General features: G+C 40.8%; 1 protein-coding gene across 3 annotated transcripts in view; it reads left to right on the top strand.

Moving 5' to 3' along the window:
• RBBP5 (RB binding protein 5, histone lysine methyltransferase complex subunit) overlaps positions 1 to 27,136 on the top strand; it is a 37,925-nt gene that overhangs the window by 8,105 nt on the left and 2,684 nt on the right. The window contains exons 2-13 of one of the 3 annotated variants that reach the window (XM_036123869.2): positions 4,529 to 4,554; positions 5,439 to 5,611; positions 12,672 to 12,812; positions 13,671 to 13,833; positions 15,599 to 15,708; positions 16,730 to 16,849; positions 16,938 to 17,091; positions 17,188 to 17,259; positions 17,887 to 18,004; positions 19,701 to 19,770; positions 20,155 to 20,384; positions 21,425 to 21,502. In XM_036123869.2, the coding sequence (XP_035979762.1) occupies positions 4,529 to 4,554; positions 5,439 to 5,611; positions 12,672 to 12,812; positions 13,671 to 13,833; positions 15,599 to 15,708; positions 16,730 to 16,849; positions 16,938 to 17,091; positions 17,188 to 17,259; positions 17,887 to 18,004; positions 19,701 to 19,770; positions 20,155 to 20,384; positions 21,425 to 21,502 (1,455 nt within the window). Of the gene's footprint in view, positions 1 to 4,528; positions 4,555 to 5,438; positions 5,612 to 12,671; positions 12,813 to 13,670; positions 13,834 to 15,598; positions 15,709 to 16,729; positions 16,850 to 16,937; positions 17,092 to 17,187; positions 17,260 to 17,886; positions 18,005 to 19,700; positions 19,771 to 20,154; positions 20,385 to 21,424; positions 21,617 to 27,136 lie in introns of all 3 variants that reach the window. The other 2 variants (XM_036123868.2, XM_036123870.2) reach the window with 2 other exon arrangements.

The following is a 27,136-nucleotide window of genomic DNA, read 5'->3' as shown; positions in this document are numbered from 1 at the left end:
GCTTGTGTTCCCTCTCTCGCTGTGTCTCTCTCTGTCAAATAAATAAAATCTTAAAAAATAAGAAAAATAGGGCGCCTGGGTGGCTCAGTTGGTTAGGCGACTGCCTTCGGCTCAGGTCATGATCCTGGAGTCCCGGGATCGAGTCCCGCATCGGGCTCCCTGCTCGGCCGGGAGTCTGCTTCTCCCTCTGACCCTCCCCCCTCTCATGTGCTGTCTCTCTCATTCTCTCTCTCTCAAATAAATAAATAAAATCTTTAAAAAAAAAAAAAAGAAAAAAAAAAGAAAAATAAAAACATTAATTTACCTGAAATTTATATGTAATATGAGAGGAATTATAACTTTTTCTTCCTTCCAGATGGTCACCTGTCATTCCCTATATGTTAAATAAATCCTCCACTAAATTGAAATGCCACCTTTATTATATATCAGCAGCCTTACAGTACATTTAGAATTTTTTTTCACATTTGTCTTTATTCCATCTGGAATTATGTAAAATTTATTAATTTTTAGGGAAAACCATTAAGTTTTCCCATCCCAGAATGTAGATTGTCTTTTCATTTATTTAGATTTTATGGCCTTACCTAAGATTTTATAGTTTTCTTCATACATGTCTGTCTTCTTTATTACCTTATTACTATTCCTTAAATATTTTATATGTTTGTAGCCATTCTGAATGGAATTTTGCCTTGTATTTCCATTTTTGGATAGTAATTGCTAATGTAAAGAAAAGCTATTAATGTTTGAATATTTTTCTTGTAGTAAGCCACCTTACCCTATTTTCTTATTTTTTAAAAAAGTTTATTTTTAAGTAATCTCTGCACCCAACGTGGAGCTGGAACTCATGACCCTGAGATCAAGAGTTGCTCGCTCTTCTGACTCAGCTAGCCAAGAGCCCCTTCCGTATTTTATTATTAATTTAAATTGTTTTCTTATTAGAGTCTCTTGTGTTTTCTGGGTATTCAATGATGGCAAAAGAGAAATAGTTTTATCTCCTTATATTCAGTGGTTAAGCCAGTTATTTCATTTTCTTATTCCATTGACTGGAACCACCAAGATGGTATTAACTAATGATATATCCCTTCCTAGTTGCTGATATTAATTGAAATGGTTTTAATATTTCACCTTTTGGAATGATAATTGTGTTTTTGATAGGTTTTATCATTTATTGTAGTCCTCTCTTTCATTAGAAGTGATTATGGAGTTTTAGCAAATGTGTTTTCAGTATCTACTGATAGGATCGTGTGGCCGTTACACAAACATTCTTGACTAAGGATGTACATTAGAATGCATTGTGCCATGAAGCTGTTTAGAGTGCCCTTGCCATAACCCTGTTCCTTGTTTTTCCTGCTATATAGTGATGTCTTCTTACAAGGTACAATAACAAACTTCAGATGCTTTGTGTTTAGAATTTGGTTATAATTGTATATGCTGTTAGAAGTTACTTTGCAAGTCTGCAGAGTGTAAAAGTGAGAAACCATTTATGTTGAGAAAATTCTTTTCTTTTTTGTATTGTCTCTGAGGGTTTGGTGTCAGTTATATTCGCTTTATAAAACACTAGTGTTTTTTCTTTCTGCTCGGAATAGCTTGAATAACATAGTAATTATCTGCTGCTTGAGGTTAGGAGAAACTGCTCACAAAATCCTTATGGGTCTGCTCGCCTCCCCCCCCCCCCACTTTGAATGGTATGTCTTTAATAACCTTTCAATGTGTTTTTTACTCATTGATCCAGTCAAGGATTTTTCTTCTGTAATCAGTTTTGGAAATGTGTGTTTTGCTATAGAAGCCGCTCATGTTTTTTTTATCAAGTGTGTTACGAAGTTAAATCTCTGGCGAAGGTTTTATTTCTCCTTGGCATCCACATCTTTGGGCATCTTTTTTTCCCCCCAGCATGGTGTTTAAAACCTAAGAAATCTAATTGTTACATAAAATGGTAGATGGTGGCAAGATGGAGAATATAAAAGTGATTTTGAGCATTCTCTGAGGAAAGGGCCTTGCGTTCCTGTAATCCCGCTTAACAGCAGTCTTGCTCAGGCCCTCCAACAAAACTGCCTCAGATTAGCCTAGTCTTTCTTTCTTTCTTTCTTTCTTTTTTTTAAAGGTTTTATTTGACAGAGAGAGACAGCTAGAGAGGGAACACAAGCAGGGGGAGTGGGAGAGGGAGAAGCAGGCCTCCTGCTGAGCAGGGAGCCCGATGTAGGGCTTGATCCCAGGACCCTGGGATCATGACCTGAGCTGAAGGCAGACGCTTAACAACTGAGCCACCCAGGCGCCCTAGCCTAGTCTTTCTTATGTGTCACTTTTTCTTTGTGCTCCTTAAACACCTTATTGTAATTCTGTTAACTAGGATGATCCACAAAAAAGAAAAACCCACCCTAAAAACATAAACCAGAAATACAAGGGGTAGTCTGTGTTGAGAGGTGATCATACATTAAAATGGTCCCTGGATTCTGGACTTGCTCAGAATCGTCTATGTGGATTTCCCTTATCTCACTCAACACAGCATGTCGCACTCTGCTCCTTCCCCAGTACTTTATATTTTCAGGTTGTGTTTTTTGTTTGTTTTGTTTTTAATTTTTGATAAATGCTGTTTTTTTTCTTTTTCTTCTTTGTTCCTCAACCATGTGAATATAGATCTGTCTTAACTGATTTGGAAAGATGTATAAGCTAAATTGCTAACAAAACAAGTCACATTTTATGTGTAATGTTTTATTTAAAAACACAACTATAAATTTGAATGCTTATACAAATATATGCTTCTATATTTGCTTATACAAATAAGCATATAGAAACATATGGAAGCTTTTACCTTGGTGGTGGGTTGCAGGGAGGAAACGATCATTTGTTGATTACACATTTCTGTATTACATGTATTACTTCAGTAACTTGAGAATATTTCTTTCAAAAACCTCTCGATCTGGGGCACCTGGGTGGCTCAGTCGGTTGGGCTGGGTGTCTGCCTTCTGACCTGGGCGTGATCTCCCGGGCTCCCTGCTTGGTGGAGGGCCTGCTTCTCCTTCTGCCCCTCCCCCCCAAACTCACTCTCTTGCGCTCTGTCTGAAATGAATAAATAAAATCTTTAAAAATAAAAAAATAAAACCTCTCTATCTGGTTTCAGCATTTCAGTTCATTCTTTCATAATTGAATGCAGTCAGCCATCTTAAATCTGGTTCACATTAGATACATCAGGATAATTTGGGGACATTTGCCTTTAGTTTCATCTTTCTTTTAGTGTTTTTTGTTGTAGGGCCGGTGTTTTTTTTTGATTGGTTTTATTTTTATTTATTTTTTTTAAAGATCTTATTTGACAGAGAGAGAGCACAAGCAGGGGGAGTGGCAGGCAGAGGGAGAAGCAGACTCCCTGCTGAGCAAAGGAGCCTGATGCGGGACTCTATTCCAGGACCCTGGGATCATGAACAGAGCCGAAGGCAGTTGCTTAACCAGCTGAGCCACCAAGGCGCCCCTTGATTGGTTTTAATGTTTTCACTCTAGTTTTTCTTTTCTTTCTTCTTTTTTTTAGTAATCCCTACACCCAACATGGGGCTCAAACTCATGACCCCAAGATCAGGAGTTGCATGCTCTTCCAACTGAGCCAGCCAGATGCCCCCACTCTTTAGTTTTCAGTTAATTTTTATAATTTTTTTTTTTTTTTTAAGCAGTAGACTTCTTTTTTCAAATGAAATCTGATTTGGGTGCCTTATGTGTGAAACAACTTTCATGGATCTGTAGTTCTCAGTATAGTTTAAAAACCACTGTAGTACAATACTTAGGTAATGTTGTAAGTACATCCTGACAAAGACAGTGTTACTGCTGACAGGACACTTCTGAGAAGCAGTGGGTAGCATCATGCCGTTATTTGCAGCTCGATATGTCTGTGTCTCGTGTGAACACTGCATTTCATACAGGAAAAGCATTCAGGGGTGTTGGCCCCCAAATGTCGTTTGCTTAAGAAATTAATATAGAGAATTGCATCTTTAATCAACTACCAGACTATGTGACAATATAAATGTCATTATTAGGAAGGAAATGGCACTGCTGGTTGGCTGGTGTTCATGAAGGTTTTAGAGAGTTCATCCAACTTAAGATAGTTTGACAGATTGGATATTTAAAAGTTTGTAATTCAAAATAACCAGCATAACCCCATTACCTGTTTACATAAATAACACTTTTTTTGTGAAAAATAACTTTTCTAAAATAAAAATAGTGAGAAGAACATTGTTTCACGGTTTTACAAATTGTCCTTAATGCTTGCCTAAGTAGAAGTTGGCAGAATTCTTGCATCTACTTTTGCATGCACTCTGTTAAATATCACTGGTGCTGTGGCCTCAGGAGAGCTCATCTGTAAACTTAGGAGATAGGAGAGTAAAGAGGCAGATGCCATCTTGGTATGATAATGAAAATAGGTGTGACCCCCTGGAGTCCCTGAGCCAGCCATCTACACTTTGCAAACCATTGCATCCACCATTCGAGAGCTGGTGGATTCCTGCTGTGTTGCAAATGCTCCATGAACTCTTTCTTTGCTTTGTTGCAGAGTCCTTTGGGCAGAATTATCCAGAGGTAAGAGTATAGTCTTTTTTTTTTTTTTTTTTTTAGAGTATAGTCTTATTGTGAATTTAGGAGTATGGTAACTTGCTAGCTTTTGTGTTTGAGCGGAAAATGTTATTTGATTTCCCCCCCCCCCGCCCATTTTCTTTGACAACAGAAGCTTTAAGTGCTATAATAAAGAACTCAGTGTTTAATTTTGAGGAGAGAGGAAATAGATAGGCAGTACTGGTGGGAAATCTCACCATAACCTTTTAATCTTAAGCAATTCATTTCCCAGTAAATTAAAAAAAAATACTTTGAAGGATTTTTCACAAACAGTACCATCACCTATACGTAGATTTTTTTTTTCTGTGTGCTTTTCTAGTTTCAATCAGTGTTTTTGCATAGTAATAATATGTATGCTCTAAGTGTGCTTTACTTTTATAAATGCAAAAATATTTTGTAATATTTGAAATGTGTTTCAAGTGTAGCCATTATGGTTATTTTAAATAGCTTGATACGAATATAAAGTAATGTATTTGACTTCCCTAATGTTGCACATACAGGTTGTTCTAGGGGTTTTGTTTTAAATTATTTTTCTTGGAGTAAATCCCAAGAACTATGATGATTGGGTCAGTAGGATGACTCTTTTCAATGAATCTTGTTATATTTTGCCTAATTGCCATGCACAGTGGGTACAAAGTCATACTGGTAATGTATGGGATTTATCACATCTGTTTACAAATATTTCCTTGTTTTGGCTAGTTTAATAGGTATAAGAACACACATAGAGTTTCTTTTGGTATACATCGTCATTTAAATTAAAAGAGAAGTGTCATAGGTGATAGAGAATCTTTAAGAAATAATTGGGTACCTGGTGGCATTGTCTATTTTCTTGTATTCATTTTAATTTTTAGGAAGCCGATGGAACTTTGGATTGTATCAGCATGGCCCTGACTTGCACCTTTAACAGGTGGGGCACGCTGCTTGCAGTTGGCTGTAATGATGGCCGAATTGTCATCTGGGATTTCTTGACAAGAGGCATTGCTAAAATAATTAGTGCGCACATCCATCCAGTTTGTTCTTTATGGTAAGGAATTTTAATATTAATGTGTTGAATATGAGTTGAATTAGGGGGATGAATGGTGACTGTGAAATTGCCAGTCTCATTGTACTAGATATTTTAATACTTAGCATTTTAAATGTTCAGTCATTAGTAGTACAATTTCTCATAGCATCTGTAGACCTTGAAAAAAAGTGCTGTCCTTGGAATACCTTTGTGGGGGAGAAATTGAGTGTACTTGTGGATCTGTATCAGGCTCTGTCTGAGAATATTTCAGTACTGAAATGAGATATTTACAAAGGTTTGCAGCTGTAGTAGTATTTGTGATATTGACCTTTCATTTAGAATGGAAAGTCTTGATGAGGAGAGAAACTTGGAAGTCCTCTACTTCAGCTTTGTCCAGGTTCTTGAATTCCAGCAGTTTTAGTGATCGCAGGCATGTCTTTTCCTTCACTAAATTATAGTTAAGGCTTTCTGTCAAATAGATTGAGCTAAAATCTAGTGTAATATAAATTCCCATTGATTTCTTTCTTACTCTCTGGGACTACTGTGTTTGCTTTGGAAAGTTTTATTTTAGGGCAGCTCTTCTAAATGAACTTGGGGCCAAAAAAAGCACCTAATCAGATCTAGATTTTTTTTTTTAAGATTTTATTTTATTTTATATTTTTAGAGAGAGAGCAAGCAAGTGCGCACAAGCGAGCTGGGGGAAGAACAGAGGGGGAGGGAGAGGAACAAGCAGACTCCACACTGAGCATGAGTCCCATGTGCGGCTCAATCTCACAACCCTGAGATCAGGACCTGAGCCAAAATCAAGAGTAAGACGTCCCAACTGACTGAACCACCCAGGCGCCCCGTAATCAGATCTAGATTTATGAAGCTTATTTCCTTTTGTGTAAATGGAAATGGCAGCTATATTGTAAAGCACTAGATTGGGAGGAGGCCTGAATCCCAATCTAGGTTTGGCTGCTAATGAACCAGCTTTGGCCAAAACTTGTCTGTAATATGCAAAATGAGAGTACCAGCCACTCCCACCTGTTAAAAATAATGCATTTGTTTTTATTATAAAATAATGCATAATCATTTAGAACCTTATGGAAAATATAGCAAAGCAAAAAGAATTACTAGTATCTCCCATAGTCCCACCACCCAAGTATTCCTGCTGTAAAGATTTTAGTATGTTTCTGTATATAGTTTTTAAAGAGAAGAATTTGGGGGTGCCTGGGTGGCTCAGTCGTTAAGCGTCTGCCTTCGGCTCAGGTCATGATCCCAGGGTCTTGGGATTGAGCCCCTCATCGGGCTCTCTGCTCAGCGGAAAGCCTGCTTCTCCCTCTCCCACTCCCCCTGCTTGTGTTCCTTCTCTTGCTGTGTCTCTCTCTGTCAAATAAATAAATAAAATCTTTAAAAAAAAAAAAAGGCAGAATTTGTAATCGTGCTATGTTCTGTTTTATATTTTGCTTTTTTTCTCCCTAACACCGGACAGTTTCCTACTTGCATACCTCTAAAAACCTTTTTTATGGCTATATGTCTTCTCATGGATAAATTATAATTTATTTAACAGTTTTTTGCTAGTTTCTCTGCTACATGTTTAGTAAATGTCTTTGTGCATAAACTTTTTCACTTATACATTCATTCAGCAACGTTGAGCATGAATTATGTAGCAGGTGCAGGTACTGAAGCTTTATGGTTCCTATATAAGAACTGTGTTTGAGGGGCGCCTGGGTGGCTCAGTCGTTAAGCGTCTGCCTTCAGCTCAGGTCATGATCCCAGGATCCTGGGATCAAGCCCTGCATCGGGCTCCCTCCTCGGTGGGAAGCCTGCTTCTCCCTCTCCCATTCCCCCTGCTTGTGTTCCCTCTCTCGCTGTCTCTCTCTGTGTCAAATAAATAAATAAAATCTTTAAAAAAAAAACAAAAAAAACAAGAACTGTGTTTGAGATTTAGTGGAGGTGAAGGTGCAAAGGAAGAGATGATCCATGTACTGGAGGAGAACAGTGGTCAGGAAAGGCTTCCTAGGCAAGATAGTTTCTAACCTCAAACTTGTGAGATATAGGTGTTTGCCAGTTGTATTCCCCGCAAAGGACGCTGCCCAGGCAAAGGTCCATCAGCTTCAAACAAGCACGATAAGATGGGGAACCGCAGGTAGTTCAAGATAGCTGGATTGTGGTGTGGCAGATGTGATAATGGCAAGAGCCAGTAAACTGAGATCCTCATGGAGGATGCTGTGTTACCATAGTATGAATTTGAACTTCATCTTGTAGGTAACTGTGAAGCCATTAAGACATTGTAGGAAAGAAAGTGATATGATGAGCTTTTTATTTTTAAAAAAATCTCTAGGACAGCATATGTTAAAGAGATTGAAGAAGAGCGAATGAAGATCAGGGAAATGCAGAGATCTTGGCTAGAGATGATGAGCACAGTGGCAGCAGGACTGGGGCTGAGCGGTGGGGAGAGGGGAGAGGGCAGAAGTAAGAGTCCTGGTCATTAGTCAGATGGGGAGTCTGAGTGAAGTGCAGAAGTTAGGATGGTCCTTAGACTTCTGGTTTGCATGAAGATACGAATGTAAAATTGAGGGGGGAAATGTAAGTTTGAGATCATGGCTGTGTGTCTCCTGTTATTTTATTGCAAATATTTGTCTTATGAGTATCTTCCCTGTGAGATGGTAAGTGCTGTGATTTATGAACCTTGTTTGCTGTTTTACTGCTATAATCCCAGTTTCTGGTTTTTGTGTTTGTTTTTTTCCCTGAGCTTCTAATTTTGTGCCTGCTTATGGAGTTTGGAATTGTTGGATATATTAATATTATGTTTTTTAGTGGGAGAGCCCCTTTTACTTTTCACTTGTTAATAATTTCGTTTTCAAAATTAGAGTCCCTTCTATTTTAACAGAAATACAAGCTTATTGTGGGGAAAAGAGAAAAGGATATTATAGTACAAAAGGGCTTAAAGAAAAAAATGGAATGATAGCTAACATTCTGTTCTGTAGTCAGATTGCGCTGTAAGGCTTACAAGAACAGCAACGAAAGCTGTCCCTTGTTTCGCCCCACTCCATTATGGTCTGGTCCCCTCTCTGCTTTCATTTTTTTGTCTGTTTCTTCTGATATTTATCTCCATATTTCTAAATAACATGTGTATGTTACTTTTTCTTGGTTTGTTAATTTCAAAAATTATCCATGGACATATTGTTAACACCGTATGCAAGTTTTAGCTCACCCTCTTACCCTCCTATCATTCACTGAAATGGGGTGGGTCACTGGCTTTTTTTTGTGAATCCTAACAGAAGGGCATCTTCAGGCCTCTTTTTTTTTAGGTTCGCATTCTCTAGAAGAATCTTCTACTTGCCTTTCTGAGGGGTAAGCATGACTGCAAGTGTTCTAGAGCTGGTGGGAGAGAGACACAAGAGTCCTTTCGTATGCAGACTTGAACTTGATCCCTTTATATTCACTTCCTTATTTTACCCCTGCCTTCCTCTGCCCCTTGAGTCCCAAGTCTGGGAATACATTCATCTTGTCTCTGATACAAATAATTAATGTTTTTTGAGCACTTGCTATGTGCCAGGCATTGGGATAGGAATTTTATATATACTGATCTTAATTCTGTCAACAGTCTTCTGCTGGTTAGGTAATATTATTGAGCCCATGTTATAGGAGAGGAAATTGAAGCTCAGAAGGATATATAACTTGCCCAAGATCACACATCTAAAAGGTGGTAATGTCCAGGCTTCAGCATAAGTCTGACTCTTGAGCCTATGTTCTTAACCACGGAGGTATACAGCCAGCCAAGTTCCTCAGTAGCAACTCCTTTTTATTGTAAAATTTGGGTAAATACTGGTTTTGGGTTTCTCTGTCCCTTCTGTTTCTTTTTTTTTATGTTTTAAATTTTATTTATTTATTTTTGTCCCTTCTGTTTTTCATTTTTTCCCCTGCCTTCCTCTGGGTTTCTTGAACATTTTTTAGAATTCCACTTCATCTGCAGTAGTCCCCCTTACCTGTGGTTTTCCTTTTTGCGGTTTCAGTTACCTGTGGTCAACCACAGTTAGGAGCAGATGATTCTGACATGTCAGAAGGGTGGTAGTGGCCTCAGGCTGCATCACGATGCCTGTGTCCCTCCCTCCCTGTGTTTCCGGTCCTCACTTAGGCACTTGGTCATTTCACACCATCACAAGAGTGAGTATAGTAAGAGAATTTGAGAGAGACCGCGTTCAGACAACTTTAATTACAGTATATTGTTAATTGTTCTGTTTTGTTATTGGTCGTTGTTAATCTTTTACTGTGCCTAACTTATAAATGAAACTTTCTCATAGGTATGTTATGTACGGGAAAACAGTCTACATGGCATTCGATACTATTGGTGGCTTCAGGCATCCACTGGGGGGGGTCTTAGTATCCCCCATGGATAAGAGAGAACTGTATAGTATTTTTGAGGGTATTGGTATAACTTTTCGGTGGTTACTAGGTATTACATTGTGTACACCTAACTTACTACAGTCCACTGGTGTTGACATTTTACCAGTTCAAGTGAAGTGTAGAAACCGTACTTCCATTTACCCTTCTTTGTATATAATTGTCTTAAATATTTCTTCTATATACATTGAGACCCACATAAGACAGTGTTACAATCTTTGGTTCAAATGTCAAAACTAGAGGGAAAAAAATTGATCTTATTTACCTATATTTTTATTCTTTTTCATTGTTCTTTTTCCCTCATGTTCTAAGATTCCTTCTTTTATCATTTCCTTTCCATTTAGAGAACTTCTTTGAATCATCCTTTTAGGGTAGATCTTCTGGCCAAATATCTTGATTTACCTTTTTGTTCCTGAAGGATATTTTTGCTGATAATAGAATTTGGGTTGGCAGCTCTTTTTCTCTCAGCACTTCAGTGTGCCACTTCCTTCCATGCTTTCTGGTGAGAAATCTGCTGTCACATGAGTTTTTTGTGTGTTTGCCTGTTTGTATTGTTTGTTTCCATAGGTAAGATGTCCTTCCTCTCTTGCTGCTTTAAGGATTTTTTTTTCTTTGTCTTTAGGTTTCAGAGGTTTGTCTCTGTATCTTGGAAGTGGATTTCTTTGAGCTCACCCTGTTTGACGTTTGCTCAGCTTCTTGAATCTGTAGGTTTCATATCTTTTGCCGAGTTTGGGGAAATTTCAGCCATTATTCCTTCAATACTTTGAAGCCCTATTCTTCCTTCTCTTCTAGGACTCTGATGATGTGGATCTTAGATCTTTTATTATAGTCCCACAAGTCCCTGAGGTTCTGTTCATTTTTTTTAGTCTGTTTTTTCTCTTATTCAGATTGGATAACTATTATTCTGTTTTCCAGTTCACTGATTCTTTCCTCTTTTTTCTCCATTGGCTCCTGAACCCATCTGTTGGGTTTCTTATTTTAGTTGTGTGTTTCATTTCTAAAATTCAGGTCTTCTCTCCATCTTTTATTTCTTTGCTGAGACTTTCTGTTTTTTTTTTTTTTTTTTTCATTTATTTCAAGCATGTTCATAATTGCTTATTGAAACATATTTATGATGACTGCATTAAAATCCTTGTCAGATAATTCTAACATCTATGTTATCTCACCGTTAGTATCTGTTGATTATCTTTTCTCATTCAAGTTGAGATTTTTTTGTTCTTGGATTGATAGTCATTTTCAATTGAAACTTGGGCTTTTTGGGTATCCTAAGACTGTAGGGCTTATGTAAATCTTATGTTTTAACTGGCCTCCTTTGAGAGGAGAGAAGAGAGGGCACTATCTTGTTAATTGCCAGATGGGTTAGAAGTCCAAGCTTCTTACTTGGCATCATTATGCTAGGTGCGGTGGGAAGTTCAGGCTCCCCCCTGGCCTCCTGGTCTGATACCATGCTGGTGGGGAAGGATAGGAGTACCTTGTTCCTGTTCTCCATGTGGCCTCCACTAACACTCAGTGGGAGTCCTTATTACAGGCTGATGGCTATGGAAATCTGGCTGCCCCCTGAGCTTTCTCTGACACCAGTGCAGTGAGTGGAGAAGGGTAACTAGGCTGTAACTAGGCAAGGGTGGAGGTCTAGATTCTATTTAGATTTTGTTGACTGGGATGGAGGTGGGGCTGCAGTTTTTTTCACGGTGGTTGCTGGAAGAGTCATTATTGCCTAAAAGTTTTCTGTCTCTCTGTGCTGTCCAGTCCTGGTCCTTTGGCTAGTGAAAGCAGGCTCTTCTTGAGGCTTTATTTGTGTGAGTGAGCCCGTTGGTGTTACTGGGCTGTTGGCTTCTCCATCACTCAGTCTGGGATGTATAAGGCAAAAAAGAAAATCCAAGGAACTTTGTATTGTGTCATTCCTCATATCCTGTAGTCTCTAGCCAATCAGTCTTTGCTCTGCCCTTCAGAGTCTTTTTTTTTTTATAATAAAGATTTTATTTATTTATTTGAGAGAGGTTGAGAGAGCACAAGCAGGAACAGCAGCAGAGGCAGAGGGAGAGGGAGAAGCAGACTCCCCACTGAGCAGGGAGCCCGACGCGGGGCTCAGTCCCAGGACCCTGGGATCGTGAACGGAGCCGAATGCAGGCGCTTAACCGACTGAGCCACGGAGGCGCCCGCCAGCGTCTTTGTGTTTTATGTGTAATGTCCAGGGTGTTTAGCTATACTTAGCAGGAGGAATTAATTCCTTTCTTAGTTATTTTAAATAACAGATACTTATTTTTATTGTTTTGCTTACACTGTGATGGTGCTATTTCTGGGACAACCTCAGAAAGCTCAGATACTCCCTCACCTCCCACTCCCTAAATACTTGTTACATCAACATTTAAGGGCAAGCTGATGATAGACTCTTTTAAACGTTTGAGTCTTATTTCCTGGAGCCACTTGTTACTGTTATCTTGAACTACTACGAGCTTTTGTTACTACCTACAGAAATGTCATGAAATATTCTTATTCATTGTTTAGTTGGGAAAGTTTGTGGATTTGAGTATATATATATATATAAAAAAAGGAATACTGTTGACTCCTGCAGCTAGGCAGATGTGTGACTCAGACATTTTTATCCTTAAGAGTGGTACAATGTACTTAGAATTTGTGCTAAATTACTTTAACTTAGAATATGTGCTAAATTACCCACCTTTTTTTTTTCCAGCTGGAGTCGAGATGGTCATAAGCTCGTGAGTGCTTCCACTGATAACATAGTGTCACAGTGGGATGTTCTTTCAGGCGACTGCGACCAGAGGTTTCGGTTCCCTTCACCCATCCTAAAAGTCCAGTACCATCCACGAGATCAGTATGTTTAATCTGTGCTGTTCTTTCCTGGGGCAGGGTCTCATTCTCTGTGGACTAGCTCCAGGCTCATGACAATTGCAGTTTAAGGTTGTGGGAGGCAAAAGCACACATCTCTTCAAATCTTCTACATAAAATAATGTTTCTGTCTAGGTTGTCTCTACTGAACAGATTTTAAGGAGAGTGTTATTGTATCATATAATTAAAAACTGGGCAGTATTCAGACTTTGGAAGTGGGCAGAGGTAGGAAGAAGAATAACAACTGGTCCTTGACCTGGAGCTTTCCACACCAACACCTTCCCCCCCCGCCCCGCCGGTTATTTGAATTTCTTTAGAGGGAAGTAGTTCGAGTATTAAAACCACATTTAAAAAAAAATGAAACTACATTTAAAACTACATTTAAGAAAGAGTTACCCACCATTCCATTACCCAGACATAACTGTCTTCATTTCTCTTGGTTCTTTATTAGTCAAGTTCTTTAAGTGTAATGCTTGTTATCTAGTGCTTTATAGCCCACAAAGCAAGTTATATGCATATGAGATGTGTATTAAATTCCGTATTTTTACATAGTTTTAGTTAGCATTTTGCCTTTTTATTGCATACATATTTCTTCTACTAGTTTGCTACTTCTTCGTATTTATTTTTAATGACTACATTTTATTTTGTCAAACCAGGATCCCATAGCTTATATTCAGTTGTTTCCCTATTGTTAGACATTTAGACTTCAGGCTTTTTCACTATTTTAAATTTGCTTGAGCTGGGAGAGCTGATGGAGGTAGTGACAGGAATCAGGGAAGAGGGCAGGAGATCAGCCTTCTGATACCAAAGCAACAGCCAATGTACTGTTCATATTTTTAAACAGGAACAAGGTTCTCGTGTGTCCCATGAAATCTGCTCCTGTCATGTTGACCCTTTCAGATTCCAAGCATGTTGTTCTGCCGGTAGACGATGACTCCGATTTGAACGTGGTTGCATCTTTTGATAGGCGAGGGGAATATATCTATACAGGAAATGCAAAAGGCAAGGTAAGCCTGGAAGCTAGTGAAATAAGCATCAGTCATCCTGTGCATTGGCTTATTTCATGTTTACTTGTTCTGCTTCCTTTGAAATATCTTTTATCCCTGGACTAAGCATGTCTCGTGCCTGTGGCAAATGTGGCCTATTTTTCTGTCATGCCTTCATGATATTTCTTTTTTTTTTTTAAAGATTTTATTTATTTATTTGACAGAGAGACACAGCGACAGAGGGAACACAAGCAGGGGGAGTGGGGGAGGGAGAAGCAGGCTTCCCACGGAGCAGGGAGCCGGGAGCCGGATGTGGGGCTTGATCCCAGGACCCCGGGATCATGACCTGAGCCGAAGGCAGATGCTTAACACCTGAGCCACCCAGGCGCCCCTCATTTATAAAGTTTAAAAGTCATAGTATAAAATGGAATACATTTGATAAAAATGTCTTAATACCTAGTTCTGTAAATATTATATAATTTAAGCCCACTTAACCTGCAGTTTTGTGGAGTAAGAAGTTAGCTGGGCTTTTAAGGTCCTGTTTTACTTTTTTTTTTTTTTTTTAAAGATTTATTTATTTTAGAGAGAGAGAGTGCGCGCATGCATGTGTGCGAGTGGAGGGGAGGGGCAGAGGGAGTTGGGGGGGGAGAGAAGCAGATTCCCTGCCACTTGATCTCGTGACCCTGAGATCACAAACTGAGCCGAAACCAAGAGTCTGATGCTCAACTGACTGAGCTACCCAGCGCCTCTTTAATAAAGGTTAGAGTTTGTAGTTCCATTAGGCAACTTGATTTTTTTTTTTGGTGATTGGGGTGTATAGGCTAGTATAATTTCATGGCTACCTTAGAAAGTGGCCATTTTTGGAAATGGTGGTAAAATACACATAACATAAAATATAACATTTACCATCTTAACCATTCTTAAGTGTACAGTTTTGTGCTATTAAGTACATTCACATTATTGTGTACCCATCACCACCATGTATCTCCAAAGCTTTTTTCATCTTATAAAACTGAAACTCTGTACTTGTTAAGCAGGAACCTCCTAGTCCTTGTTCCCTCCCCGGCCCCTGGCAACCATCACTCTACTTTCTATATCTGTGAATTTGGCTACCCTAGGTACCTCATGTAAGTGGACTCATATGGCATTTGTCTTCTTGTGACTGGCTTATTTCACTCAGCCTGATGTCCTGAAGATTCCTTCATGCCCAGCATGTGCCCGAATTTCCCTCCTTTTCCTGGCTGAGTACTGTCCCACTGGAGTACATTCCCCCTTGTGTTTATCCCTTCATCTGTTGACGTATCCTTGGGTTGCTTCCACCTTTTGACTATTGTGAATAACACTAAACATTGTATTTTGAGAATAGATTAAGACATGGTTCTTTATTTGAAGAATTAAAAGGCAGTATCAGTCAATCAGGTTGAATACATGAGACGTTATATATTTTTTAAAGATTTTATTTATCTATCTATCTATCTATCTATCTGAGAGAAAGAGAGCGAGCACAAGCGGGTGGAGGGGCAGAGGGAGAGGGAGAAGCAGGCTCCCCATGGAGCAGGGAGCCCGCTCGGAGCAGGGAGCCCGATGCGGGACTCAATCCCAGGACTCTGGGATCATGACCTAAGCCGAAGGCAGATGCTCAACAGACTGAGCCACCCAGGCGCCCCGAGATGTTTATATTTTTACCTAGTCTTTGCCCAGTTTTAGAAATGGAAGCCAGTTCTAATTACTGTAGGTTATCAGAATACTTAATGGTTTTTTTTTTTTTTTTTCCTTTGAACTTTAGATTTTGGTCCTAAAAACAGATTCTCAGGATCTTGTTGCTTCCTTCAGAGTAACAACTGGAACAAGCAATACCACAGCTATTAAGTCCATAGAGTTTGCCCGGAAGGGGAGGTGAGACCTTGTCTTTTTAGGGACAGTTTTAAAAGTGAGTAGAATGCAAAAATACATTGAGATTCACAGTTTTTGTGTATATTAAATCTTTAAGAAAGTTTACTTAAAAAATAACTAGAAACTGTCAGTATCTGGTTCTTACGTTCATAAAATTTATTGCATTGAACCAGTAATCACATCCTCTTTTTTCTGGAGATGATCAGGCAGAAAAGATATCGGGGTGGTATATGCTTAGAACTAAAATGCCTGCCACATAGTACGCTCTGGGTAAAGATCACCTGTTTTTATAATCCAAAGTCATGTCACAGAACTCACATAGTAATTGGACATACACTCTATTTACATAAAACTATTTATCCTTTTACTTTCAGATGTTTTTCTGATAAGTGTGGTTACCCAACTAGAAGTAGATATGTCAACAGAAACAAGAAGAATTAGATTGTTGGTGTCAGGATGAGAGGTGACAGTCCTTCTGTCTTGTATAGGAGCATGCATGTGTACTTAGAGGACATTCATGTTCAAAATTCTTTAGAATTCAAGAAAGCTTAGTGAAATCTGTAGGAAGGTAGTGAAATAACTTACATTTTAGACAGATTTCCAATGTCATTACAGTAAAAGAACATTTTAAAATGACATAGTTTATTAACTCATTAGGAAGAATATGTTATGTATAAGATAGGCCAGAGAAATGAAGTATGCATTGTACGTCTAAGTATAAGTTTGTGAATTCAGCAAGCTGGTTTCAGTTTAGAGGTCATGGATTTCAATCAAATACTAAAGATTAAAAATAAATACTGAAGATCAGTTTGTGCATATAGGGTTCAGGGATACACAAAGTATACAACATATCTTCACTTCAAATTCTATTTTGCTTTGAAAGGTGACAAGTAAGTACATAAGTGTTCTAGCTTATGTGGAGTAGTAGTTCTATGGTACTGTTCTGAGTAACAGATATTAATAGAAAATGTTAACAGAAACAGATTTCTGACCTCTTGTGTTGATATTTTTATCCTTTCTCTAGTTGCTTTTTAATTAACACAGCAGATCGGATAATCCGAGTTTATGATGGTAGAGAAATCTTAACTTGTGGAAGAGATGGAGAGCCTGAACCCATGCAGAAGTTACAGGACTTGGTAAATAGGTGTGTATCACCACCTAGAAGAATATGGGGCAATACATGACCTGAGCTCAGGTTCTGGTTCTCCTTGGGTACTTTCTTTGTCCTTCAGGACCCCGTGGAAGAAATGTTGTTTCTCTGGGGATGGAGAATACATAGTGGCTGGTTCAGCCCGGCAGCATGCCTTGTACATCTGGGAGAAAAGCATTGGCAACCTGGTGAAGATTCTCCATGGGACGAGAGGAGAACTCCTCTTGGATGTAGCTGTGAGTAGAATGAGAGGTTGCTCTTGTTACTGATGTGAAACAGATAATCTTGGATCCATTCTTAGAGCTGATTTTTCTTTCCTTCCTTAAATTTAGTGGCACCCTGTTCGACCCATCATAGCATCCATTTCAAGTGGAGTGGTATCTATCTGGGCACAAAATCAAGTAGTAAGTATTTTTTCTGGTTTAATTGCTTTGAAGCTAGATATCCTTTCTTTATATCAGAGAACCTTACAGGTAGTAAGCAAAAAATGACCTATTTAATTTCTTTTGCATGTGATTCTTGTAACCTAATTAAAATTGATTCAGTTTTGCTTTATTTTGATGGGAAGGTCTGGGTCCAAAGCTGATTTACTACCTCTGTCTTCAGGGAGAAAGTCTGGTGTACTTTCTGTTATATTTTTCTGTTACCTGAGAGTTTTCTTTTGCTTTCCTTATTTTCAGCTCAGTTAGTTTCTGTTTTATATCTTGGTTTTATTTTGAACAACTTTAATCATGTTTGTAATCCGTGTACTCCTAAGAAAATGCAGTGTTTTACCTGATAATTATATCTTTAAAAGATTAAAGATGGCAGTTCTCATGAGAGAACTGTAGTTTAATAACTTGGAACGTTTAAGATCTAAATACCTTAAGACAGTAAAACCTATAGGTACCTTATTTTTGTTATCTGCCAGATTTGTTCTCAGAGTTCTAAGTCTTGTATGTGCTCCGATCTTTCATTTCTATCAGTAATGTCGAGCTTACAGACCATTGCTTTCTCATACGGTTAAGTAGTGTATTTTGTTTGCGGCATAGGAAAATTGGAGTGCATTTGCCCCAGACTTCAAGGAGTTGGATGAAAATGTAGAATATGAGGAAAGGGAATCAGAGTTTGATATTGAAGATGAAGATAAGAGTGAGCCTGAGCAGACAGGTAATATTTCTCGACTGCAGTCTCTTTTTCTTTACGCTTACACAGTTTTGACGGTGTTCTGAGAGTCTCTGTGTGGAGCGCACCAACTGAGGGCCTCTGAGCATTTTTACTAGGGTTTAACAGCTCTCTTATTATGTCACTGTGTTTCCTGATGAATTGTTGATGATCACCTGATCACCTGCACATGCTGGGTGCTCAGTCTGTATTAGGTATTGTCACCCCCATGGCAGGAAGATAAAGGTAAACAGCATGAGCTCTGGAGTCCAACTGCCTGGGGTAAAATGCTTATTACTCTTTATTTTTTTATTTTTTATTTTTTTAAAAGATTTTATTTATTTATTTGACAGAGAAGAGACACAGCGAGAGAGGGCACACAAGCAGGGGGAGTGGGAGAGGGAGAAGCAGGCTTCTTGCCGAGCAGAGAGCCTGATGCGGGGCTCGATCCCAGGACTCTGGAATCGTGACCTGAGCTGAAGGCAGACGCATAACGACTGAGCCACCCAGGCGCCCCTTATTATTCTTTAAACCTGAATTTCCTCATCTGTAAAATAGTGGTAATAATAGAACCTGCCTTTTAGGGTTGTGGGGAGTAATTCATGTAAGGGACCCAGTGTAGCACCTAGGCCAAGGTAAGCATTCAGATGTTATTTTTGATTAGGATTGTGATAGTGCTCATTGTTTGTTTGCTTTTTAAGTAAATTTTTTGCCTAACATGGGGCTTGAACTCACAGCCCCAAGATCAAGAGTTGCCTACTCTACCGACTGACCCAGCCAGGCGCCCCTCATTGTTATTCTTATCTTGTTTTCTGAACTAGATAGGAAGCTCCTTTAGAATAAAGATTTGATTTTTTAATCCCCATGGTTGTCTAACACAGGGTTTTATATCTAATGGGGGTTCGTGTGTATGAATGCTTATTAGTATACCCGGTTGTAAGTTAATTACTCACTAAGGAATTAATGACACAGGTCATCGCCTGCTGGACCACTTGATGGTGCCAGGAATCAGGGAATTGGGACTGAGGTTGGTTCTTCCAGCTTGGAAGTGCTGATCCTCACTTGTGTGATATTAGATCACATATATGCCCCCGTGTTTTAGGAGGATCACCAGGGAGGCGGCCTGTTCTGTATTGTATTGATGTTGCTGGATTATGTTGTGTGAAGCCTTTCCAAACTCAGATAACTTGTTCCTCCTTCTCATATTCGTAGCATATCACACTTACTGAATTGAATGGAAATTATCGGGCACCTGGGTGGCTCAATTGGTTGAGCGACTGCCTTCAGCTGAGGTCCTGATCCCGGAGTCCTGGGATCGAGTCCCGCATCGGGCTCCCTGCTCAGCGGGTAGTCTGCTTCTCCCTCGGACCCTCCCCCCTTTCATGCTCTCTCTCTCTCTCGCTCTCAAATAAATTAAAAAAATTTTTTTTGAATGGAAATTATCTGTTGATACCTGTCTCCCTGGTTAGGCTGTGAAGTTTTTACTGAAGAACTGTGTGCGGCTTTCTTGGTCATCACTGTATCCCCAGTGCCCAGCATAGGGTGGAGATTCAGCACCTACTTGTTGAATTATTGAGTAAAACGAACTGTTTGGCTGTCCTCCTTTGTTTCTGCTGAATTTTAGTTTATGGAAATCATTAGGCTGCAAGTAAAAAGCTGTGTTTTTCCTTCTTCTTACACCTGTGCCATTTCTCTCCTGCAGGGGCTGATGCTGCCGAGGATGAGGAAGTGGATGTCACCAGCGTGGACCCAATTGCTGCCTTCTGTAGCAGGTGAGCCACCTCTGCAGGCGAGGCCGCGGGGCGCTCCTCCCCCTCCTCCTCAGGCTCTGGTGTACGCTCACCTCCCCCGGCTGCCCTGCGTGTGTTAGTTCAAAGTAATAAGTCCTTTGGTGTACAAGAAATCCCTTCCCTTTTCCCCTGATAGAAAATCTTAAGGAAAACTGAGATAATTCATTTATACCATTTGTTTTTACTACTGATTTTGTTATTCATATTGTCTGATTTTCTCTTAATCATCTTGGCTTTCTTAAAGTTCTAGATCCATACCTGTTGCTTATGGTTAATGTAGGTGATTCTGCCCTAGAGGAAGGGTTCATGGTTTAAGCAACTGTCTCCTCTTTTTTCCAATCCCTTGCCTGATCCTGTTCCAAATAGTGATGAAGAGCTGGAAGATTCAAAGGCTCTATTATATTTACCCATTGCCCCTGAGGTAGAAGATCCGGAAGAAAATCCTTATGGCCCCCCACCGGATGCTGTCCAAACCTCCCTGATGGATGAAGGGGCTAGTTCAGAGAAGAAGAGGCAGTCTTCAGCGGATGGGTCCCAGCCACCGAAGAAGAAACCCAAAACAACCAATATAGAACTTCAAGGAGTACCTAATGATGGTAAGGGCTGCGTCTTCTCCCTGTTACCGATAGACATCACTTCTTACTCTCCGACACAGTCTGGTAACTTCCCATTTGAGTGATTTTACCTCAGAGGAAATTTCCCATGAGTCTTTTTTTTTTTTAATAACTCCTTATGACTTTGTAACGATTTCATCTGCTTTCACTTCCCTTCTAAAGTGGAGAAGTTGTGCCTTCTAGTACTTGCCTAAATGACAACGTGCCGTCTTCTGACCTCTGGCTCAGAGTTTGTTTCATTATACCATTCTTCTTTTTTTCCTGTAGAGTGGTTTTACTAGGTGGTAAAGTACTGGTGAGACCTGGATAATCTTTTCATTCTTCCTCCCTGCTTTTGCAGTCTGACTGGGCAGCCTTTATTCTCACCTCTTGGGATAGGTTGGGGGGTGTATGTGTGTGTTTACTGTTGACCATCCCCCTCTTTTAGCTGACCGCAGTCGGTTCATGATGCAGCTCTGTGTCCCCTGATGCTGCTGATGGTGCGCCTGCTTGCTTCAGGCACTGTTGTTGTGTTTCTGTGTCATTGCTGAGTTTTACATCAACTCCGCAAGTTGTTTTACTCTCTCTGCTTTACAAAGGAGAAAATTTAGGCTTGGAGAGGTCAGGCGGCTTGCCCAAGGTCTCGGGGAGTGGAGGAGTCAGGACTGTCGCCCCGGGTGGCCTGGATCCAAGGCCCCACTCCCTTTCTCTCCTCCCCTGCCAGTGTGCTTGTGTGCGTTCCTGGTATGGCTCAGTGTGCTCCGTTGTCACTGTGTCTCAGCTGCCTTTTTGGTTTGGAGCTGTTGTATGAGCCGTGGAGGCCTTGCATGCCCGTGGCCAAGCAGCGATTTCTCCTGCAATAGCCACTCTTTTATAGTTTTATAATTAGTAAATGCACACTTCTCTCCTGGTATTAAGGGGTCTGGGACATGAGGGCGGCACTCTTTGCTCCCGGGTAGTCACGGTGTGTGGCCTGTGCCTGGTTGGGGCGCTGGGATGGGCGGCGTGTGGATCCCTTCCTGTGCCTCTCTGTCCTTTTACAGAAGTCCATCCACTACTGGGTGTGAAGGGGGATGGCAAATCCAAGAAGAAGCAAGCAGGCCGGCCTAAAGGATCAAAAGGTAAAGAGAAAGATTCTCCATTTAAACCGAAACTCTACAAAGGGGACAGAGGTTTACCTCTGGAAGGATCAGCGAAGGGTAAAGTGCAGGCGGAGCTCAGCCAGCCATTGGCAGGTAAGGACACACTGGGAGCGCTGTCTGGCTTGCTTCGCGGCCTTGCTTTGTACAGCCCCTGACTCCGTTTAACTGCAGCACCCTTTCCTTCCTTCCCTCCTTTCCCCGCTGGTGGATTTTCGCAGTGTTAGGCTGCCACCAAGGGTAGGCTAAACCAGATTTGGCTTAATTCAGTGGCTCTTAACCTTGGGTCCATCAGTAGATCTCAGGGGATCTATATTCCCCTGATATTATATACAAAATACTATGTGAATATTTTTGTGGGGAAGATATGCCGATAGCTTTCATCAGATTCCTGTAGGAATCCATGGCCCCCCAAAAGGGTAAGAACCCCTGGTTTAATTCATTTCTTTGCCTGTATTTGCTTCTAGATTTTTTTGTTTTGTTTTGCCTCAAATGAAAGAGCCAGACAGATTACCAGAAATAGAAGTTTGCTTTATACAACCTGACTGTAGTGTTTTGTCTTTCTTTAAACTATTCAAATCCCAGAGGTGGTGGTTTTCTGTCTCCGTAGTCAGAAGCAATAACAAAAAACTTGTCAGTAATACCATCATGTTAAAGAAGAAGGTGAAATGTTTTTCCATATAGGAGATTATTACCAAAAAGACAGCAATTACAGTATCCGTGTAGCTTCTTAACACCTACACCTTTGAAACTTCCTGAGTTTTGCCACTTTTATATGATGGAGGGAGTTTATTGGGGGACGGAGAACAATTTGAATTTCCTATCAAGTACTTGTGAATGTAGGCTAGATGGTCTCTTGTTTGGAAAACAGTAATCAAATGGAGTCCATTTGTATTCAAACATTTTGGGCTTTTGGAAAATGTTCTGTATATGAGCACTACTTTAGTGAATACAGTGGTCTGAATTTCCTGCGGCTAGCTCAGTAGACTCAAGACATAGGACTGGGAAAATACCAGTGGTCGTATTCAGGTTTTTTCCCTCTTGCTTTAAAATTTTCAACTTCAGGGTGTGACCCCCCCCAGTGTGCTGATGGGACACATGACTAGACGGTGAAACTGAGTTCCTTGTTTGAGGTACACCTGCAGTTAATCGTGTGAACGGGAATTCTCCTCGGTTGGGAAGCTAAAGCCTACTCAGTTACTCATTTAGAGTAATTCCACCTCACATGCGCTGGATTTAGATTTTAGGTGTTCACAGCCAACACATGACACTTGAGCCACCAACGTGTTTTCCTCAACAGCAGTATTTATGGTGCTCCACTGAATACCAGTTCGCACCTCCACGTTCAGTCCACTTAAGGCTCTCTATATATTTTAGAATAGCTGAGAAGAGTTACATGGCCATTGCCAACAAAGATTGCAGGTCAGTAATTGATATATGTAAAAAAAAAATGATCCCTCTATAACCTGTTTTTTGTACAAGCTGGTGCCACTACAGAAAAACACGGTTTAAATTTCAGTAGATTCCTCTGGCTTAAAAAGCTGAAATGCTTCAGGGTGATTTAAAATGTGGCCAGAGGGATGCCTAGGTGGCTCAGTCAGTTAAGTGTCCGACTCTTGATCTCAGCTCAGGTCTTGATCTCAGGTTCGTGAGCTCAAGCCCTACATTGGGCCCCGCCCTGGGCATGAGGCCTACTTAAAATAAAATGTGGCCAGACATACTGAATTGATTGAAACACTGTAGGACATAGTCTCCTAGCTTCTTCAGAACCTGCCAGTAATTAATCATTCGCTTTTTAACAGTATGTGTATGGCATATAAACCATTTAAAAGTTTTTGAAAATTCACATTTTCCTCTCTTTAATACAGTGATTTCAACTTTTAATTATAATTGATGCGGTCACTAGCAGTGAGTAAGTATCTCTGGCCTTCCCCACTTGGGTTTCTGTCAGAGACACCATGAGCCGCTGTTAGATTTTAAGCTCAAGAGTGTAAGAGCAGTGGTGTTTCCCAGCTATACTTCAAAAATGTCTAAATGAGAGTCAAAATCAAATGTCGGGAAGTTTACTCAGCCATTTTTATTTCCTGAAATTCTCAAAATATTGAAGAGCTCGCAGTGAAATTTTGAACTGTATGTGAAATAGATACTTCAGCATTAGAAGTCAGTGTTTCAAAGCTCCTAGCAAGAGTGCATACCAGGATCTAGGACCTATTAGAAGTGTATTCCTGCTCACTTTGCTGACAAGATTAAATGAGGTTCTGACCTCAGTAAAGGCTAGAACCTGTATCCTGAGCAGGTGCTGTAAACTGGACTTTCACTTTGTGCATTATTTTTATTGGGTTGATCAGCCTTAGAGAGAGGCAGCTGTTTTAGTATATGTGCTGCCGAAGCGAGCGCGAGAGGCAGCTGTTTTAACAGCTTCACCCTCCACAGGGACTGGAGGAGACTTCTGCATACAGGCCAGGGCGATGGTACCTTTTCTGACGACACACACGCAGAGCAACTGCGTAGATGATGCAAACATCCCACCAGCTTCTCGTGACTGTGTGCAGTGCATCCTTCCCCATGTAAACTACACTTCCTTCCTCCCATTTTCTCCTTGCTCCTCTGGCCCTGTTCCTTGACCTTTGCCTGAATGGACATCTCCAAAACTGCAGTGGCCAGGTTAAACCAGAGTGCTGAGGAGCAGGATCTTTAAAAAAACCTCAAAGCGGGGGCACTGTGGTTTGCTTCCACGACTTTCTCAGAAGGGCTGCACCCTGTGTGGTGCTCTAGCTGCAGTGTGGTTTGGAGCTTTGTGGAGGCTGCACATCACAGGCGGTGAAACTGGGTGTCTTATAACCCCGTCAGATGTCTGAGTTTTGGGACAACCTATCATATCTTTTGTGTGGGATTCTTGGGGCAAAGGCCGTGGTCGGCCTGCAGGGTCCAGAGCAGGCAAAGGTTGGCTGGCACATGCTGCTGATTTTCATTTGGTTCTCCCTGCAAAGGCCACTGAGGTGAAAAAACCTCTTTGGCAGTTGAGTTCTGTATCCTTCCACACCTCAGATTTTCCATGAAAAGCGGTATGCGGTCATTGTAGATTTTCCGGGAGATAGTAAGAAGCAAAACTTGATCCAGAATGCCTGAGGTTGAAGCGTCTTCAAGAATCAGTTCCGTCTGGAGGTTGTATTTGCAGATTCAAGGCTTTGTGGATCTCGCCTCTGCCCCAGTGCCCTACTTTTCCATCAGAGCTAAATTGTTGTTGTTGTTCTTTTTAAAGATTTTATTTATTTATTTGACAGAGAAAGACACAGCGAGAGAGGGAACACAAGCAAGGGGAGTGGGAGAGGGAGAAGCAGGCTTCCCGCGGAGTAGGGAGCCTGATGTGGGGCTCGATCCCAGGACCCCAGGATCACGACCTGAGCTGAAGGCAGCCGCTTAACGACTGAGCCACCCAGGTGCCCCTAGAGCTAAATTGTTTGAAGGAGTTATAGGTGCAGGCTGTGTTGTTGCTCAGCCTAGATAAATGGCAACTGTTTGTTAAAATCTGCAGTTGACCAGTTATGGAAGGAGCTATTGCATGAGCCTTCACCGGCCCTGACAAAGCTGCTACGGTCTTTTGGACGTTGCTGTAGGAGATTATGCAGGAAGATTGGAAGACACCTAGACTGCTATAGAAATAATCTGGCCATCTGGAATCTGGGGCTACAGAAAATTCTTCCCTATCAAACAGCTCATTGGTCTTAGCTAGCACCAGTGGACCCACACCCATGAAGACACACCTTCTCTGATGAATGAGGACCCATCAGTGGAAGCTTACTTAGTGAGGATAGCCCTGAGCTTGGGACTTCTCGAAAAGGCCCGATCAGCATCAGCACCATCTATGTGATTCCCCTAAATTTCCTTATTAGATTCTCTCCAGAGTACAGTCCTCAGAACAGAAACTTGACATTGAGCAGAACCACCAGGGTCCTTGTTGTCCTGTGAGGGCTCAAGGATTGCCCAGGAATTAGGGCTTCTTGGCAGTAAATGTCATCAGTAGCAAGTGTGACAGAGTTGTGGCCCATCACATACATGGTCTAAAGGGCTCTTGGAAAGGTGGGCATGAAGTGGTTGGTATATACCTGGGTCTACTGGGGGTGGCAAAGGCCCAAGTGAGCAGAGGTGCTACTTCTGGGGGCGCGTGGATGCCATGCGGATTTCCCTGCGTGTGGCTGTGCCACCGCCCTCCTGGTGCCGGCCACGACCCCAGGCCTCTGAGCCACCTCCTCGATCCGATTGTTTGGAGTGCTTGGTAGGGAGTGGGGGTTTTTTCCCCACCTCTTCTCTTTTTTTTTTTAAATGATCAGTCTTTCAAAGACTAATTCATGAACTCCTACTAAAATCAGATAGCTAGTAGATACTCTTTTTCATTCTTTGTGATCTTACTAGCGGACTAAGGTAATATTTGAGAGTTCATATCCAGCGTTTTCTTAGGCCACCTTAGCTTTGGCTGCCGTCGGGAGGACCAGTAACAGCTCATCATGAGCCCAGTTTTTCTTAATTTTATGTTACTGGCGATTTCTTTTATGTTGCAGCAAAATACTGTGGATCCTCGGGGCAGAATTTTAAATAGCCTGGAGCTCTTCTCTTGTGTTGCTGTTGCTCTGTATTTTATCTACTCATAGTAGTATTGCTGGCTGTGGTTTTGGTTTGTTACCTGATGCCTTGACAAGCCTTTATTTACTTATTTTGGTCTGTCCATGTGAATGAGAACTATACCGAAACATTAACTGACCTCAGATAGTCAGTATAATGTACCTCATTAGTCATCTTGAGTGCTCATTATTAATACTATTGATTTGTGATCAAACCAGTTTTTCCTGTCGTGATTTAGGCTTAAAACATTAGTGGTGTGTTCATTTTTAAACGGCTAAGAGAAGATTGGTCAGGGTACCTGTGGGAACACTCAGATTGGCCTTAATGCGTTAAAGGCATGGTGTTGCGCCCTGTGGAGTAGATTCCCCCACCGCAAGGATCAATGGGGCGCCTGTGTGGCTCAGTCGTTAAGCATCTGCCTTCAGCTCAGGTCATGATCTCAGGGTCCTGGGATCGAGCCCCGCATCGGGCTCCCTGCTCAGCAGGAAGCCTGCTTCTCCCTCTCCCACTCCCCCTGCTTGTGTTCCCTCTCTCGCTGTCTATCTCTCTGTCAAATAAATAAATAAAATCTAAAAAATAAATAAATAAAATAAAATAAAAAATCAATTCAAGAAGTTATGTTTTGAAAAGCAAGTGCTAAAGAAACTTTCTCTTACTGAAATGTATAAAGTTTAAATTTGATTTTTAACAATGTAGCATCCAGAAGAGTTTATATCTCCTAATTTCTCATCTGTCCTCAGATAAATGGGAATATATTTTTATTGCCTGTTTTCATCTGTGCTTGAACTTTTACTTTAAAAATCAGGTTAAAAGCAAAGTTTAGAAGTGGATACTTTTCTTTCATAACTGGGACAATTATTTTTTAACCATTTTATACCTTCAAGTGGCATATTTCCCCCACCCCCCACCCCAATTCCGGTGACATCTGGGAGGATTTTCTTCACCTTGTTCTCTTCTTACGCTTCCTAGTTAATATTTCACAGCAGCCCATTTAAG

This window comes from Halichoerus grypus, chromosome 7 (genome assembly GCF_964656455.1).
Source record: "Halichoerus grypus chromosome 7, mHalGry1.hap1.1, whole genome shotgun sequence".
Classification (NCBI taxonomy): domain Eukaryota; kingdom Metazoa; phylum Chordata; class Mammalia; order Carnivora; family Phocidae; genus Halichoerus; species Halichoerus grypus.
This window is presented reverse-complemented; position numbering and strand designations above follow the sequence as displayed.